Here is a 20150-nt window from a genome sequence, read left to right as displayed (position 1 = left end):
GATTCACATATGGAACGCAAACGTTGCTATACTGGCCAATATGACAGCTCTTATATGGCATGCGTGATATTATATGTGTATTAAACATTAATGATATAATGTCATAATGAATGATTAATCAAGTCAGTTAATATTCTAATTATTCTTTCTACAAAGAAGTCTATGAATTCCGTTTCTAGCGCCCAAAATTTGGTTTTGTCATAAAAATACAAGACAACCAATGGACAATACGTCCATAATTTCCGTGAATAGTACGTCCATGTTTGCGGATAAATACGTGTGCAAGTGTTCAAAAGACAAAATAAATGCCCGGTAAGAATGCAAGGTAAACAGAATCGAAGGGTGCAACGGCTCGAGCAACCCTTGCGATCGAAATTAGGATAACATGAGCCAGAGTGTCGATATCGTTTCCTTATTCGAGGATCATGCGAAGGGTACAAAATTTCGAAAGCGTTTGAAGGAAACTGATTCGCCCTGCAAAATTGATAGCAATAAGATAAGAAAATTCTTGTTTAAAATATGCCAAATACATGGCGGTGCCAATGTTCTGTCAAAATATTTTGTAACGTGAGAAATAAGATCGTTATAATTCTATCGATTGAAGAATTTTAGAAATATAAAAATCTTGCCTTTAAAATTTCTAAAAACAAACATTTTTTGACAAAAAGTCTTTTAACATAGCTATGAGAGATTATAACAAATATTTCTAGGCATATAGGAACAATATTATTAATCGTTGAGCGTTGAAATATTTACAAAATCATGTTTTTTCGGTAAATATAAATGTTTTCGTCCGTCCATTGCGAAAATAAGTATTTAATAATGGACTAGATGTGGATAGAAAAATAAAATATTTCAGAATATAAAAAATAAATAATTTGGTGTTAATAATAAAAAAATAAAGCAGACATTGGCATCGATTTATGGCGGCAATATAAAAACGAAAATTTTTCATATTTGTAAGAAATAAGAAACGCTTGGGTGTGCAATTGCGAATTCTCGAGGACAAGCGTTTTGTCCGAGATTTGCCTTACTTTCTCCTCATATCAGTCTTCATATTTTGACGGGATCCTCGAATATAGGGATTGACTTTTTTGTCCGCGCGAATAAAGTGTCAAGTCCAGAAAAGATTTCAGGAGAAGAGTTATCAGTCGCAGAAAGATCGAGATCAAAATTTCACAAAAGACGACTAGAACGGGTGAGAAACGCAAAAAAAATTTCGATTTCCGTAAAGCAGGATAGAGAGGTTTGAAATGATGTATATGTTTTTTTATTCTATATGTATCTTTTTTAACGAGAGTTTACGCGAAGATAAAAGCGCAAGACTGATGTCCTCCTGATCCTGAAAAATCATCCCTGGACCCAGCACTGCGGCGAATTATTTTTTAAGAGAAATTGTCATAAGGAGAACAGGCGAGAGAGAAAGAAATGCGAAAGGAAGGAGAAGAGGAGGAGGACAAAATCGGATCGTTTGGGCCTGAACAATAAAATCGTTCTTACAACCAAACAAACGCGATCGTCCCAACGTTTGTTGTCTAAACCGATTATCTGTCATTACTGTAACGAAATAACAGTCAATTTTCCGCTAGGTGTAAATCTATCCCCTTCTCCCCGTTTCATCGATGTATGCAATAAATGTTCGATTAACAGATTATTTGCAAATTCTCTTCGAAATTTTGGTAATAAATTATTTCGATCGACGTCGCAACACTGAGTTTATCTATATCTATCGCTGATTCGTAAAACGTCAGATGTTCATGTACAGGGTATTCCACCGTGAAAACAATACAGAACTTGTCGCACAGTTCTTCATCAAAATGATGGAAAGGTAATTACGATGTTTGAAAGAAAACACATATAATGCACTACTATAATTTCTAAGATTTATTAAATTTCTAAATAAATTTCAGATTAGTTTCTCATAACGCGCTTTCTTCATGCACAAGTTATTAAACTTTCTCTATATCATTTTGAAGAAGAACTAATTATTTTAAGGTGTAATTTGAATTTCTTTCTCGAAATTATGTATAGAGCAACTTTTTGATCTGTGCATTGTAGAAACTCTTCTCACTTTTATAAGCACACTATTAAGAGAAACGAATGTCCCTTGTAAAAATAAAAATTTTAAAAATTAAAAACAATATAAAAATTATAGTTAACTATATATTTTTAAATTAGCCGAAACATGAACATAATCACACACAATTCTTTTTATAAACATTAACTTGCATATACAATTTTGTGGTTACATATTTTTCAATATCTGTAAATTTGGTATCATTGTAAAAACTTCCAACTTGAGAATCTAATAAATGTTAGATCTTTAAATCATTAAGTATCTTGTTTTGACGTAAGCAAGACAAATTCTTTTGAGTAAAATTAATTAAATGCCTTTTAAAATTACATTTTTTACTTCTTGATTAATATCTCACTGCTTCACTCTATTGTACGAATGTCTGCACCCATATACCATACATCACATATACACATATATACTCGGCCAAAAAATCGCGTTTATAAATGTATGACAAATGTATTCTGACACGCGCTTAATCTATATATATATATGCACCATAAAGAATGAGCGTTGTACCGAAAATAAATCGACTAAATTAATATATACATAGCCAAAGAGACAATGTGAATAGCAGCCAACAAACGTCCACATAAGTGTTGTAAGAAAATTCAAACTAAAAAAAAAACATTATGATCTTTTGATAGATCGTCGATCTTTCTTCCCCCTCTCCCTTTTTATATGCTAAATATTATGCAAATGATTGAATGCATTAATCTTAAATTAATAAGAAGGAAACGAAACGGAGAAAGCCGATGGAAATGACGAAAATATCGATGGCCGTACGAATTGAGAAGTGGTAATTAATTGCATCGTGCGAGTATCGTGTGATCTCGCTGTGTGATTACGCGATCGATGCATGAGAGATAAAGATAGAGAGAAAGAGATGGAGAGAAAGTATATGCGATACATGTAACTTTTGCGGCTTGCAATGTAAAAAAATACGAGAGAACAATACTTGGCGCCAATCTTTTCATCCATACGATCGTCGATCGTCGGTGTGACGCATAGCGTAATATGTCACTGTGTAAGGATCTGCGCACAATAGAGAAAATATTAAGAATAGGAATAAAATATTAAACATCAGGAGGGGCAATTTGGAATTATTTCACTTCAAACAAGGGAACGGAATGGATTAACGCATAATGAAATAAAAAAATTAAAATTAGAAATAATCAATCCATTCCGTTTCCTTGTTTGAAGTAAAATAATTCAAAATTGCTCCTCCCGATATTTAATATTTTATTCCTATTCCTAATATTTTCTCTATTGTGCACAGGACCTAATACTGTACTCGAATATTAACACACACATATATACACACACACGTGCGCGCACATTCATAACACCTTCTTTCCGGCCTGATTCGTTTTTAATTCTGTGCCGAGCCGCAACACAGTTTCCTCTCGCTTGGAGTAATATATACATGCATACATACATATATATATATATATATATATATATATATATATATAAATAATATATAAATATATAAATATACAGAGAGATATACAAATAAATGAGTATATATATTATACATAAATAAATATATATATATATATATATATATATATAAATATATATACTTTCGATATAAATGACGAAGGGAGGCAGTTCAAAGGCAAGACGTGAGAACAAAAAAAATTATAACGATTATATTTTATAAATAAAAAATTGACTTGTGATATAGATGGTAAGGCACGCGAGAATGCGTTGCGTTGCATTACGAAAGCAAATGTATTCTGTATATCGTTTCATTAAAACTACTAAAACGAACGATCGGCTAGTTTTTCGCGCCCTTTCTACTAAATCCTCTCACTCATCCTCCGTTTATGTTTCTTCCCTTGGCTCGTCTATAACAATTCGCAATTCATTCGAAATCTTTTTAGTTCAAGAACAGCTTTTTACGTTAACCCATTCTATCAACTATGAAGGACATTTGTGCACACCTGGCCGTAACTCTAATATGTCATACCGGTTTTAGAATTTACATATGCGAACAATCGAGATCCAGACATTGATGCTGTTTTAATTGTAATAAGGTTTCTTTATATTTAAAAAGCTCTTATACCGGTAATAAATTAATATGAATAATTGCAAAAGATAATATTGATTGTTGACTAATGTATTCGGAATATAGTGTGACACAGATGTAATATCGACGTTATCAATAATAGGATTCTAAGATTCTTGTAAATATGTATGAATTTGCAATGTTCTTGGAAATAATTCTAAGTTATTAATTTATTTACGTTAAGTTATATAGACACGCATTATTGGTTAAAAATATTTTTTTAAAGATTTAGTTTTTATATATGTTTAAAGAAAAATATTCGAGTAAGAGATTAAAGAGATAGAGTTTATTTATTCTCAGTTTCAATATTAAATTCGTTGAAAGTGAACTAAGTCTAATATAAATAAGAGAAAGATTGCGCAATCTTGTATAATATTTGCAATGTTGTATACATACCTGTAATCTGTAACGTGTCTGTATATTATAAATCTTCCTACGCTGTACGAGTTTAAAAATGTCGAAACATACTCGTACACACATTGTCACCTGTAAAGAAATCATAATCACTATATTAAATAACTGTCACATATACATGTAGAAATATATCTAAGATATATACATATATTTATACAATATTTTTTACAAGATAACGGACACACATATACAAAATAACCTATATAATAAAATTGGCTCATGTATTTGCAACAGATTGATCTGTGATAGATAAATGACAATGATCCGACATTTTAACTTTCGGAATATATCGCCATCAAATATATTTTAGTTAATGTTATGTACTTATCTGTAATGTAAATTTCTAGAAAATTCCTTACTGATTAAAGTTTGAATGGTGTACTTATTAAATATGTCTCTGTATACATAGTAAATATTTATGGCGGACGATGATATCGAACGCCCGTAAATTGTCCGTATTCGCGGAAATGATATTTGCGCGAAAGATGATATTCCTCGAAAGATGAGATTGCAACTTACCTTGAGCATCTCAAATCAAAAGACCCACCAACGTAACGGTTTAATCTTGCGCACGGATGTTGAACCAATGCGGCTGCTGGCAAGCAGTGCCAGGACTGCCAGGTGACGCGCGCATCAGTTGGCGCATGCGAGTTGCATGGCGGTAGCACGCTCTGAGAAAATAGTTCCCGCTCGCGAAAACACAATACGATCGTAATGGAAAAATGCGACGATAGTTTCGTCCCCGGGTCCGTCATTGCGTCGATTCCGCGTTATTCTTCGCAACGAGGTTGCGTTTTCACCCGGTGTAATCGCGGTTCGTACGTAGATTCGGGCACGCGAATATCAAAGAGGTGCAGATATCACTGCGCCGCACATTGTGTGCAAAGGAAGCGAATGCTAGGAGTGAGAGAGAGTGAGAGAGGGCGATTAATCGCGCTGCCGATTTCAAGGAAGAGAAGGAGAAGGAGAAGATAGACCGCCAGCACAGGAAGTGGGTGTGCAGGGTAGGGGGAAAGTCGAAGGCAGTTGAGTCGGTGGTGGCTACATGTGGATATCCGCCGGTCGCGCCGAGAACTTTCGTATCAAGGAACAGGCGTAAACTATACTGTGTATCTCCCGTTGAAATCGCGGGACTCGTGACGAATAGCGCCGTAAACGAGATTGATTTGCCATTAGCCATGCAGATGGATCCAACGACGTTGCAGCTGATCCAATTCCTCGAGAGGACCGTCTCATCAGGTGAGTCTGTCGAGTCGTACCATCGTGCCCATCATCGGCGACGTCACGTATACCGGCCCGCGCGATTTTCTCGGTCAAGCGTCAGTGTTTTCGGAATATCTCGTCGCATGGGGAACGCAATATTCGCGCGCACGCAACGAATATCCCGATCGCCAAAGATGCCGAAAGTAAAGTCGCGAAAATCGTTTCGCGTGCGCGTCGCAATTGATGCTCCGAAAAATTCATACGCAACGTGCTCCTCTCGCGGCTATCGCCGTCTTCGGCTCCATCGTGATTTTCCAACAGCGCATTCATCGTCTTTGTCTCGCGGACGGGATCGCGAGCCATTTCGCACGCGGTTACGCACGATATCGCGCCCCGTCGTGCTGTTGCTAGGCGCTTTGTTCCCCGCCGGAAAAGTATTGTCTCGCGCGACGGTTGCTCGCATCTGCACGTCGCTGTTCGCGATACGAGGCGCCTTCGCGATTGTCTAACCTATAATTTTCCGCTGCGCACGCGATTAACATGTCCCTCTCTCATTTTCAGATAAGAATGAGCTCGTGGCAGCGCAGACTTTTCTGCAGCATGCGGCCGACTCTAATCTTGTGAGTAACTCGAAGGATTGATGATCGAGAATTTTGCAAAAGGGAATGCTTGCGTTATAATACTTCTCGTTGTGTTTTTTCCAGCATGAATTCGTGCAACGACTCAGCGCCGTGCTGGTCACAGTCGGCGCGAGCCCCGTCGCCCGCATGGCAGCGGGTCTACAGCTCAAAAACCAACTTACCTCCAAGGATCCAGACATGAAGTTCCAGTACCAGCAACGCTGGCTCACTATCCCTGCTGAAACAAGGGATTATATCAAGAAAAATGTAAGATATATTATTCCTATATCTCTATATTATTAATATTTTAATACACCTTCTCTGACTTTATTAAGCAGAGATGATTTTATCTTTTGCCTAAAATTACAAAATAATATTCATATGATTTATCGATTTCCAACATCAGGAATCTCTAATAAGAAGATACAATGTTTCTCTCTTTCTATCTATATGTTATCTTCATTTTTATATATGTATGTTTATCTTTCAAAGATAATTTTTAAACTGTAGAATAGGAATTCTGTGTATCTGAATACCTGAAATATTTAATTATATTTAAAAAGGTTTTATTATGTTATGTATGTTAAGAAATAAAATTTTATAGCGATCAAGCTGCTGAAACATATATTATTTTTCTTTATATAACAGATATGTGGGATATTTATTCTTGCAGATTTTAGGAGCATTAGGAACAGAAAACAATAGGCCAAGTTCTGCGGCGCAATGTGTCGCTTATGTTGCTGTTGCCGAATTGCCTGTGGGACAATGGAATGAATTAATTTCATTGTTAGTCAATAATGTTGTCAACCCGTCCAGTACCGAAGTGATGAAGGAAGCCACTCTAGAGACTATTGGATATATCTGTCAGGAGATTGAGAGTGAAGTGTTGGTATCGCAATCAAATGAGATTCTCACTGCTATCATTCACGGTATGAAGGGTTCCAGTACGTCAAATCATGTTCGACTAGCAGCAACAAGCGCCTTATACAATTCCCTGGAGTTTACTAAAGGAAATTTTGAGAAAGAGGTTAATATTAGGCATATAATTATCATACAATTTGTGATCAGCAACTAACCTTTTGAGATTTTAATCATACTTGCAGACAGAACGAAACTTCATAATGGAAGTCGTTTGCGAAGCTACTCAGTCCCCCAATCCTCAGATCAGAGTGGCTGCGTTACAGTGTCTTGTGAAAATTATGTCACTGTATTACCAATATATGGAACCATATATGGCTCCAGCACTGTTTCCTGTAAGTTTCTATTTAATCAATTTATTTAGATAAAAACAATTACAATGTCAAATAATAAAAGTAAAAAAAAAAGAAAGATATACAGTTAAAGCTGTCTCATTTCTCTTTTCCCAAATTGAAAAAAATGGCTTTGATTTTCCAAGTTATCGCTTTACTGTAATATGTATACGAAATTGTTGATAAATTATTTTTTTTTTTGTAGATTACTTTAGAAGCTATGAAGTCCGACACTGATGAAGTGGCACTTCAGGGAATAGAATTTTGGTCAAATGTATCTGATGAGGAAGTTGACTTATCAATGGAAGAAGGAGAAGCATCGGAAGGAGGCCGCCCGCCGCTGAAAGTCTCACGACATTATGCTAAAGGAGCTTTACAATATCTTGTACCGGTATTGATGAAAAAATTAACCAAGCAAGAAGAGTTTGATGATGAAGACGATTGGAATCCTTCAAAAGCCGCCGGAGTATGCTTGATGCTACTCTCCAGTTGCTGCGAAGAATCCATTGTTCCATTCGTTCTTCCCTTCGTCAAGGATAATATTAAGAGTCCCGACTGGAGGTATAGAGATGCAGCTCTTATGGCGTTTGGCTCGATTCTCGGCGGTTTAGAACCTGCCACATTGAAACCGTTAGTGGAACAGGCTATGCCCACTCTCATCGAGCTGATGTATGATAGTAGTGTGGTCGTTCGGGATACCGCAGCATGGACATTCGGCCGTATATGTGAGATGATTCCAGATGCCGCAATCAATGAGACCTATCTGAAACCACTGTTGGAGTCTTTGGTGAATGGATTGAAAGCCGAACCGCGCGTCGCTGCCAATGTATGCTGGGCATTTACAGGATTAGCAGAGGCAAGTTATGAATCTGCTGAAGTGAGCGAAGATGCCACTCAGCCAGAAACATATTGCATGTCACAATACTTCGATTTTATCATTCAACGACTCTTAGAGACAACGGATCGACCAGATGGCGCTCAAGCCAATCTGAGATCCGCTGCTTATGAGGCATTGATGGAGATGGTAAAGAATTCACCGCGCGACTGTTACATGACTGTGCAGAAGACTACAATGGTAATACTTGAACGATTGCAGCAGGTATTACAGATGGAGTCGCATATACAGAGCCACTCTGATCGCGCCCAATACAATGATCTGCAGTCGTTGCTCTGTGCAACTTTGCAGTCTGTATTACGTAAAGTCACTCCAGAGGATGCACCGCAAATATCCGATGTGATAATGACTGCTTTGCTGTCCATGTTCAACTCAAACTCGTGCAAATCGGGCGGTGTACAGGAAGATGCACTCATGGCTGTTTCCACTCTGGTCGAAGTATTGGGTGAAGGCTTTCTAAAATATATGGAGGCATTCAAGCCTTACCTTTGTCTTGGTCTGAAGAATTACGCCGAGTACCAAGTGTGCTGTGCTGCGGTCGGTCTCACCGGTGACATTTGCCGCGCACTGAAGAGCAAAATGATACCTTACTGCGACGAGATTATGACGCTGTTGCTCGAGAATCTCAGCAATAACGCCGTCCATCGATCAGTTAAACCGCAGATCTTCTCGGCTTTCGGCGACATCGCCATGAGTATTGGACCAGAGTTCAAGAAATATTTGGACGTTGTACTACAGACGCTAGTACAGGCATCGCAGGCTAACGTAGATAGGAGCGACTACGATATGATCGATTATTTGAATGAGTTGCGCGAGGGCGTACTCGAAGCTTACACTGGCATTGTCCAAGGTCTCCGCGGCGATGCGAACAATTGCCCAGATGTTGCTATCTCCCTTATCGAGCCGCACGTGCCGTTTATTATACAATTCATCACTTCGATAGCACAGGACCGCGAGCATTCTGACGGCAATGTGTCAGCTGCGGTAGGCCTACTGGGTGATCTCGTTATGGTGTTTGGAGTCAAACTGTTGCCCATGGTGGAAACTGATCCGCTTAACGAGCTGTTGGCTAAGGGTAGGAAGTCACGAACTCACAAAACTAAACAGCTGGCGACTTGGGCTGCGAAGGAGATTCGGAAGCTCAAGACTCAAGCTCTTGCCAATGCTACGTCCAGTTGGTGAGTACTGTATCTCATTATATTCTTTCAAAATATAAACGCCGTGCCTAATCGTCGCAATAATCTCGATGCAATTTGATCTCATTTTAAGTGCAATGCATTAACATCGTATTTTATTTTGAGTTCTCTCCAACTCGTATTTCAGTTTCATTGTTCCATTAGAGCGAAGAGATTCATCTTTGTTACTTTTGCTGCTCCTCTTCTCGCGCTTTTCCGCGCTCCGCCTTTATCATGCACATTTTATCGTACATGCTTCGGCATTGTGAAGTTTAACGGGCGAACTTTTCACAGCGGGGATAGGCCATAATTAGGATAGGACTATTAGAGGAAAGAAAGAAGGGGGAGGGCGGAAAGAAATATATAATGAGAGGGAGAGAGAGAGAAAGTGCGCGCACGTGAGTACATGAAGGCATTCAAGAATTATTTCAATATTAACAGAAATATGCTACTTTCCGTTGTAGCGTTATTTTCTGTTTCTCGGACTTTCTGGTACGCGATTTGAAACGCCCGCCTGAAATCCCCCTCCCCAAAAGAAAGAGCACAGATGAGCGACGGTGACTGATATTTGGCTCGCTTTTGTTGTTTACAGATCGCCCCACGGTTGTACTGTCGTGCAATTTGATTTGACTAGAAAGCTATCAAACACAATACAAAGACAACAAGATTGGATGGTGCGGATGCGAGTTGATGGATGTGCGTGAGTCCAAAGCGATGATGACGAAATGGAATGATGAGTCTGCACTTGTCCCTATCTGGCGACGGTATTTTATCGATATAATCGGTGTTGAACGCAGCCCATATGATACGAGAAAAAGTGAGAAAGTAAGAGTGAGAATGAGAGAGAGAGAGAGAGAGAGAACAAAAAAATAAGTACCTGTCTGCCGGATGCCGACAACGGATAATGATGAAGAATGCAAGTAAATGTTACTGAGATGAATGAACCAAGCGAGAAGTCTGCTGAGATAATTCTGATTGCAAGTATGCCTGGTATGAACAAACCTGCGATTTCTATTCGCGTGATTGAGAGATAAAACCTCGAGGAGAGAGGATGACTTCGATGGACGATCACGTGAAAGAAATGAGCAGAAGAAGATGCGAGAGAATGAGATGCCAAAAGCGCGACAGGAACACCAAGAGAGATTGGAAGGAGAATATATATGTATATGAATGATGCGAGAGACTCAGGGAGAATTTCTGAAATAAAGTGATAGCATGATAAATACGAGAAAAAGCGTATGAAAAATATAATATAGCGTATGTAAAATGTATGTATGCATGTGCGTATGTGTGATATAAAAAAGAGAGAGAAAGAGAGAGTGAACAAGAATCTTTTATTTACGGTAACTTTCGCCGTTGACTCATTGTAAAGCTCTTACCGAGCTTCTCAATGATGTGCATCAAATTTTGAATCGCAGTTTATAGCTATAAAGCTTAGATTTTATGTATGTATCACTTTCCTATGCAGCGGAATGAATGGATAGCAAGGAAGAGAAAAAGAGAAAGAGAGACTGAATGCGATAGGTCAGGAAAATTGTAAAACTCATAAAATTAAATGACTCCTGGTCCGTTTGTGCTACGCGCGTGATTTGTTGTGTAATAGTATGAGATGATGTCGTGTATGTTACTTTTTCCCCGTACGTGAATGTCTGTTGATGTTGGTTGCATCATTAAAGTTAATATTTTGCTGGCACAAATGATTTAGTTGTACCGAAGTCCTCGTCCGGCCTGAACGTCCATAGGAGCAAGTGATATTGAATGCTCAACAACTCCCCATTCTTATCCTGTCCGCTTTCCTTTTATTAGCCTTTATAACCGGTCGAGATACGTGTCCAATCACTTTAGTAATCAATCAAGTACTTTGCGCGATCACGGTATTTAGGAGTGACGCCGCAGACGAAGAGCTTTGCACTGCCATTTGGAACAACCGCATGGCTTGTCCACATTTTTTAAATACTCGTTCCTTCCTTCCCTGTTCGCGAGATGTCCGAGTCACTCTCGAGGTCTAGGTGAAATCGTCTTCCTCACCACGCGTTGCCTGTCTTTTTTTCCCACACGATGAGAGAATCTCGCGGATCACCGGGATTTTGAGAAAATATCGTGATCGCGTTTAAAAAAGTCGAGTACTATTAAACGGGTAATTGACATAGCTTAGTGTCGTAGCGTGGAGAGAAGGGTAGCTTAAGGTAGAAAATCTACTTCTCCGAACGGAATCTATTTCACTACATCTATTTACGGTGAAATCGTACGATTTGAAACCGCGAAAAACCTTTCCACGTTCGACCGGTACGTCTCAAGTATCATGTGGTGTATTTCTACCTCCGCTTATACCGTATCTTTAATAACGAATAGTCAATGCCGCGAATTATCACCATGAGTCGTTCTGTAGAATCACGCAGCCTCTTCGCGGATCTGTTTCGAGATACACAGTCCGCAATTTTTAGCGACATAATAACGTGACACAGAGTTACGTCATGTCGTCGAGAAACGTGTCTGTGGTAGTGCCATGCATTCCAAATATTTTTACCAGCGGACATGCCGGACATTCTTTCTAATTTGACTATTTGTAGCGATTTCATTTAAATGTATATTCGTTTTTTGTTGCAAATTTTCGGAATGCATGAAGGAGAGATAGCGACGTAGTAATATAACACGTAGAAATCTTAAGCTTTTTGAATTTAATAAACGCGAGTGTATGTATTTTGACGAACGCCAGCGTGGAAACGCACAGTTCTCAGAGATATTTCATTGACACTCGCCCGATGATCAAGGCAACGAATGTAGAACGATCACGTTGATTGATTTATATCTCTGTGTCTCCGAAAACTAGAATTCGTGCATCGCGCATCAATGACGCACGTTTACAACACACGCGTGCTTAAAGAATTTTGATATTCATGGTTTATTTCGCATATACAATACAATGACATTTATTATTACAGTATTCCGCATAAGTATTGCCACGACATTTCATCATCCGGGATTTTACGAGAAATGAATATATATTTTTTAGATATTCCTCTCCCTCAAAATATACCTATAAATCGCAGGAAAATGATCTTTTTTTTCTTATTATTTGTTTAAGAAATGTATACAAATCAATTCGATTTTTTTATTCACGTATCTGCTAGATTCAATAACAATGATAATAATAATAGTGATAATAATGTATTATCTCTCGATAGATGTGACATACGAATATTGCCAAATTATAGATAAGCAAATAAGCTTTTAATTAATTTTAAATTTATCGAGGTAATGTCAAAGTTTCATAACGTGGAAGATATATATATATATATTAAAATCACTTTTCTCTAAGAGAATAAACTATTTTTGTAAGACAAGATTTTCATAAATTGCGGAATGAAACTTTTTGCGAAAACACAGGAAAACATTTCTGAACTTGTGGCAATATTTATTCGAGCAATTCTATATTTATTTTAAGGCGATTATGTTATTTGTCAAATAGTCAATGATTTTCAAAAGTATGTTGAACATATATCTCTGTGTAACAGTTTTTTTTTTTTCTGAATTAATAAACTACGCCAAATGATACCAAATTTTTACGATACATTATATCTATTAAACGATATACACTCTCGTATACAAACTTAATCGTCCAAAATATTGTATTTCGTATGTAGTTAATATTAATTATTTTTCTGTAATCTTTTTTATACTTATCAAGGAGATCGATTATTTCCTGTTGTGTCGAAACGTAATGCTCTTGATGCCGAAATTTCACCGATTATCTTATGATGACTTATCGTTTTAGCATGGTTATCACCAATGATTGCAATCAGTAGCGAATTTTCTGATTACGATGGATTCGATAGGAAAGCACGAGAGTATCCTTTTCTTTTATACATTCCATTTAGCGAAGATTATATGAAGAGAAAGAGAGAGAGAGAGAGAAAGAAAGTGAGAATTTATCACGACGGAGAGGACAGCGGTGCGCGTCTTTCCGCATCTTGCAAAGAATTCGATCGCTCGTCTTTTTCTGATTCACGATCGAAAGTTTGCAATTTCTGTGTGTGGCGGTCGCCGGAATTCGCAGCGCGTCCTAAATTTGCAGAGATTATTTTCTTAAAATCAATCTGGTGCTAAATTTTGTGAACACGCAATGATCTGAAAATCAATTGTGATTTTAATATTGATCGACTCTGAATCAATATATATTTTTATCTAGAGCTTTATTATTATTAACGAAAGAATCAAGTCTTAATAAAAGTTGCATGGTTTAAAAAAATGTAAATAATTACTTTCTGTATATATCACTATTTTTTATTTTTTTTTTTTAGTATTGACTTATTCGTACATTTATAATAGAAAAGTTATATAGCCTTGAATTCTAAAAATTTGGAAAACTGAAATGATGCGATTTGATTTGTCAAATAATAAGAAAAAAATTGTATAAAACAAACAAATATTTTTTACTAAACTATCTTTAGATATTTAACAATCAAATCATCAAGTGTTTTTCTCCGAAATTTATTAAATGCTAAAAATATCACTATATATAATTATGGCTTTAATCGTTATTTCCAAATATATTAAATATTGTATTTATCTATAATAATAATACTCTGAATCACGTTCGTTTTCAAAAAGATTGTTTTGATGTTGACGCGAGATTGCCGCGAATTGCGTCACCGAATTTGTTGAAGAAAATAGAATAGGGGGAAAAAGATAGAAAGAGAGAGAAAGTTAAATGCAAGAGTGAAGCGTGAACTCGTTGGTGAATGGATGACCTGAACATTTTTGATGCCAGAGAAAAAGAGAGAGAGAACGAAAGGGAAATCGCGAAAGACTAAGCGACGAGATTTAAAAATGACAAAAGATACGAAAATACAAAAAAGAAAAAATAATAGATGTATATGCGACTGTGATTTTTTGAAAGAGAGGGAGAGAGAGAGAGAGAGAGAGAATCTCTCGTGTGCGAGGAATCGACGTTTTACCCTGAAGAGAGCACGGTCTTCGCGATCTTTTGTGATCCTTTTGTCGATCGCAGGGACAAGATTCTGACGGACGATCCTGATTTATAGCATATCCTACGATCGAAGTCCTTCCTTTTCCCCTCTATCTCGATAACCTGATCGAGCTTGAAACGCACACGTTGGGATCGTCGGTGAAGAAAAGCCCGCTCGCGAGTACCGTGCTCCATAAGGCTGGCTTTGTAACGCGTATGGAGGTCTTCGAGGTCGGACGAATAATTCTTGTTCTGTAGATTAAATATTTCTCAATCGATCCTACAATCAAGGATTTGAAACTTCTTTTAACAGAGCTTCGGGAGATCTCCGATAAAGAAGTTAAGTCTATATATTCCAAACAACCGCATGCCAAAGATTTTTTTCAAAGATAGAAGAATAACACGTGGAAGGGAATATTGATTAATCATAAAAAATTATAAGGCTCCGATGCTCTGTCTAGATCATCACTGTAAGTTATCGGGAAATTTTCTTCGCGTGAAATCTACAACGTTCTTCGTAATATATTTTTCCGCCGTAAGAATATCCTCCGTAACAATCTCGAGAAAACGACGTGAAACCATCCTTGCGGCGGAAGGTCCTCGATGCGTGGTTTACGGTGGTGATTTCTCGCCAGCATACGAAGCCAGCCTGAAATCCATCATAGCACGACAAAGCAACTTGACTCTTGTCGACTAATTAATTGTTTAGCCTTTTCATCGTCGAGACTCCTAGAGTGCGTGCGATGCTTACTAGAGCGAACGTACGCGTGATGAGCGTATTTTATGTAGTATATTTTAAAAAGTCGTGTGCATTACGCTGTATCAGTGATGATGTGCGCTGTGAGTTAAATGAAGAGCGAAATTTATCATGGATGCATCGATGATTGAAGGAGCGGATCGGGAAGAGAAGATGTTAGTGATGCTGATGATATTGGTGTTGATGTTGCTGTTGAGGATGATGGTATAATGATGAGAATGTTGATGATGATAATGTGGTTGGCTCGTGATTCGTCGTGAATCGCGGCGTCACGTTCGAGAAAAGAGAACGGATCGTCGATGTTGGAGAAACGAAGGCAAGAAGCAAACGTGTAAAAGTAAATATAAATTTTGTATCGCGGGGCGGGCCGGATCGCGCCGCTTATCGGCCTGCGGGATCAATGAAAAATTTTCTGAATGTGATTTTTATATTATTAAAATTAATCTGCATAATACACATTATCGATGTAAATGTATTTTTTAATCTAAAAGATATATAATCAAATATTGAAAATAATGCCAAAAAAAAAAGAAAGAAAGAGATTGATAGTACGTTTTTTGTGATTTTTATATTATTAAAATTAATCTGCATAATACACATTATGGATGTAAATGTATTTTTGAATCTAAAAGATATATAATCAAATATTGAAAATAATGCAAAACAAAAAAGAAGAAAGAGATTGAGAGTACGTTTTTTGTGATTGCCTTCTTGACATATTTATTAATGCGATTGTATGCCAGAGCACACTTTTTATAAAATTTTTTGTCTAATTATTTGACACCAATGGCCGCAAATAACTAATAGTTGCAACACATCATTGTCTTTCGAATTTTTCACGTGATCCTACGGGCTCGCAAGCGTCCTCGCGACTTGCCGCCCGCCTGCGGTGTCCTTGTATGTACGAGACAATATTTTCGATAATATTTTTTAACGATCGAGTCGCGAAACACGAGCCCAACGTAGATCTGTTGTTCGATGCGCTTGATATCGCGCGGCGGTGACGACGAGGCAACGTGTATCGCAGGAATATATAAGCACAAAGTTATTTCTTTTTTTTTTTCTTTGTTCTCAATTTACGATATTATCGAAAGAGAGAATTCTACTTCGAATCGCACTGTAAGTCGCAGAAATTGCAACTGAAGCGATAAGTCTTCTCTTCGCACATCACGCGTTTTCTGAAGAGAATTATCGATATTAGGATCCGTCAATTAAAAATCACGTGTTCCATAATAATTAATTGTTACATATTGTACCAAACGAAAATTCCAATAGCACGATTGCTCCGAAGAAAACATTTGTTCTATAGATAAGATTCGGTGTAGATCTCTCTCGTTTTCGCGAAATTGCCACGATTCGAAAATTCTCACGTTAAATCGTTAAAATGTTCACGTCAAGATACCTTGCGATCTACGATGCTTTTTTGAAGCGGGATGCCGAGAGAGAGAGAGCGACGCCACCGTCGTGACGAAGTGGGCGAAATAATTAAAAGAAAAAAAGAAAAAAAAGCAAAAAAAAACAGCTGCGTGCGTGGATGACGTCTGGTGCGCTGCGCATGAGAGGATATCGAGTGCTGCTGCCGATCGAGAGGCGATCGGACCAAAATAAATATAATTGACGCATGGTGAAAAGAAAAAATGTGTCTCTAGGCGACCTATATATGCGTGGGTGAAGCGAAAAAAATAAAGAGGACGATGCTGAATGTGGACGTCCGCCTGTCGTCGTTGCTCCACCCTCTCCTTCAATTTCCTGGCACTCGATCCGCCGATTTCTGTAGGATGAGACCCTTTTATGGCGTGATAAGATCATTGATAAATCTTTATTGGTGTTTCGCGACGAGCAGAAATCACGGCCTATTCTCGCGACGCGAGAGATAATCGAATCGTCGATTTTCGAGCGGCGTAACCCTCGCAGATCGGATGTAATCATCAGTATTTGCTCAACTCAATGTCCTTTTTGCGCCTACAATCGGTATCGAGCTAAAGGAAAAGCGCTAAATTTATCCACGTTTTGCGGATATCTATCATTTTTGATGTATGATCAAATTAAAAAACAAATTATACTATTTCGAGAAATGTGATGTCACAGAAGAGAGATTCTATTTTATATATTTGAGGGAATTTACAAGGGGAACAAGGTATCGGATTTAATGTAACATGTATTTTTTACGATCGAGAGAAGAAGAGATCGGCAGCGATATTATTATTTATTAAGAATCCCAAAACATTTATTGTGATAGCACAGTGTGTGCGTGGCAATCAAGATGTAAAAGGTTTTAATATAACTAGATATTTAAATTTCGCGATTAAAATTTGGATAAAATGGATACGAAATCAAAATTCTAACGAAAAAAGATTCATCAAGAATCTCAAACTGTATGGAACATTTACTCGATTATTTTATTTAATGCCGGTTATTCAGAGGTCCCGAAATTTTAAAGAATCAAGTGAATGAAGGCCATGCGTAAAATTTATAGTATCTCAAAAGTTTCGGGTTTTATAAGAATAAATATATATTCAAAAATTCATATATGTCTATAATTTCGAAATTGACGATGTATCAGAGTTATTGCCTACTTTATCTAACGTTTGAATTTATGCAAATAATTATTTTTTATTTGTTTAAAAAATGTCAAAATCTTACATGTGTGCGGATGTATGTGATTATTGACTTTTTAGCATTTGTTTGTATGTACTCAAAAATTAGGAAAATGAATGACCTAAATTGCACTAATTATAAATTTCTTTAAAAATTTCTTTATAATATTTCTTCTTCTTTCACTTGCTTCTTTAATTGTAAGTTCCGTTTTCAAAACGATCGGAGGAACTGACCAGACTTCAACAGGAGAGGGTGCGGCATATTCACGCGGTGCGTGTATCGTATTGCGTTATCATTTTATTCCTATTCGGTTTGAATCAGTCATGTGGTGCTTGCGAAGACTGTGTTTCCTGTGGAGATTTATAATTGACAACGATAATGTGACTTCGGCTACATCGCTTACGTGAATGCCAGAGCGATCGTGGAATGACTGGAGGACGAGTCTTCGGGAAGTGTGTCTAGCGTATAATCGGTCACATTAATGATCGCTCGATAGACGCGCCTCAAGGCCCCTATGAAACGCACGGAGAAAAAACTCGGCGCAATCGGTCGAAAATTTTCGGAAAATCGCCAAGACCTTTTCTTCGGCGCTCGCTCGACCTCGATACACGATGCGTTGAGCACGTTACATTATACAGAATCAATTCGATTGCATATCACTTAAGACATTAATGTGGCTGACTGTACCGATGAATGCGAGAAACAAGATTATACGAATCGCCAAGCGACAGTGCCATATAATATCGAGTCATTTCGACTGCTATTTCTTCATTGTTTCATTTGTCTTTTTTCGGAGACGCGAGTTTTGAAGTGCGACAAAAATTCTCGCGGTCTCGTACAGGAATGCGTATGAAACGAGAATGTGAAACGAGATCTAATCGGCGGAAAATGCGAAATGCTTCCTGTTTTTATTTCATGATTTCCTTTTTTCTCACAAACAACACGATGGCTCGAAAATAAATTCCATGAAATCTGTATACACGCAGTGATGCCATTATTACCAGTCGTCGCTCAAATATATCATAAACGTTGCACCACCCTTTCTCGAATACCTGTTTTATATTTATCGCATTCCGTTTAAGCACATTTTTGAAACACTAAAATTTCAAATTTTATTTCTTAATTTTATTTTTTAGAATATTTCCTGTGCAATTATATTATTTACATAAATTTTTATACTATATATATAATCTAAGAATTCCTTATTTTCTAATGGAATTAAAAATTTTTATCGTGATGAAAAGAAAATCGCATTTATCCGGAGGAAATGGGAACGAAGAGGGTATTGGATTGTTGTATCGTGTGTCCGTATATAACACGACATGTTCCAGCATTATTCTTAATCTCTCTTAAGCACCCTTAACCCAATTGAATTAGAAGGACACACCCCGCGATACCCCGCGGCACACGCGCGACTCGTGATTAACTATCCGTTTATTGCATTTCCAATACATTCTTTCATTCAGTGCAAGAGTGCGCGTGAAGTTGATCGTAATTTCGAATCATCCGAAAGTATCATTATTTAGAGTTATAAATATATTTTACGTATATTTGTTTAAATTTAAAAAATGACACATGACTCAATTTAATTATTTTATATATTTTTTACAATAATTGACATTTGCAAGTGTGTTTGTGTTGGTTTTTGCAAATTATTGATCTTTCATGACTATTGAAAATTTTAATTGTGTAAAATTAATCTCTTATATAATATATTGTTTTTTATCGTAAATTCTGAAAAAGAATTTAATTTACGTTCTATATATTTTTCGTATTTTTCTAACGATTTTTCAAACCTTATACATTATAAATCTATATTCTTGACATTTTAAAATAATCTCGATACTGCAAAAATACGCAAACATCAGAGTCGGCAATTGGAAGAATACTTATTAACGTATTTTGGAACTTATTAATGTATTTTGGACCCGTGTCCTGTTGATAGAAGACGCAGCGCGGCGAATCGCCGTCAGCGCCGAAATCGTTGAGGGTGCATTTTTTCCAAATCTACGAGAGACATCACTCTCTTGCACTTTGATTACGGAGGAAGACGAACAAGACGATGCAACGCGCGTCACATCAGTCGTATCCATCCACGGATGGAGGCTAATACACGTCACG

General features: G+C 37.3%; 1 protein-coding gene across 3 annotated transcripts; it reads left to right on the top strand.

The window, feature by feature from the left end:
- Positions 1-5571: 5571 nt before the first annotated feature.
- On the top strand, positions 5572-20065 carry Fs(2)ket (Importin subunit beta Fs(2)Ket). 3 transcript variants are annotated; one of them, XM_070294872.1, is made up of 7 exons: positions 5572-5801; positions 6327-6385; positions 6470-6652; positions 7059-7412; positions 7489-7638; positions 7841-9708; positions 19975-20065. In XM_070294872.1, coding segments are annotated over exons 1-7 (2676 nt in total). In that variant the 5' UTR covers positions 5572-5740; the 3' UTR covers positions 19976-20065. The 3 variants fall into 3 exon arrangements, with proteins under 3 accessions (XP_070150973.1, XP_070150972.1, XP_070150970.1); XM_070294871.1 differs by lacking the exon at positions 19975-20065 and adding an exon at positions 10298-11152; XM_070294869.1 differs by lacking the exon at positions 19975-20065 and having other exon boundaries at positions 7841-9712.
- Positions 20066-20150: the final 85 nt, after the last annotated feature.

Source organism: Polyergus mexicanus, unplaced genomic scaffold (assembly GCF_030449975.1).
Source record: "Polyergus mexicanus isolate NDT 795.1 unplaced genomic scaffold, iyPolMexi1.0 SCAF_4, whole genome shotgun sequence".
NCBI lineage: Eukaryota > Metazoa > Arthropoda > Insecta > Hymenoptera > Formicidae > Polyergus > Polyergus mexicanus.
Note: the sequence above shows the minus strand (reverse complement) of the source record. Positions and strands in the feature narration are given on the sequence as shown.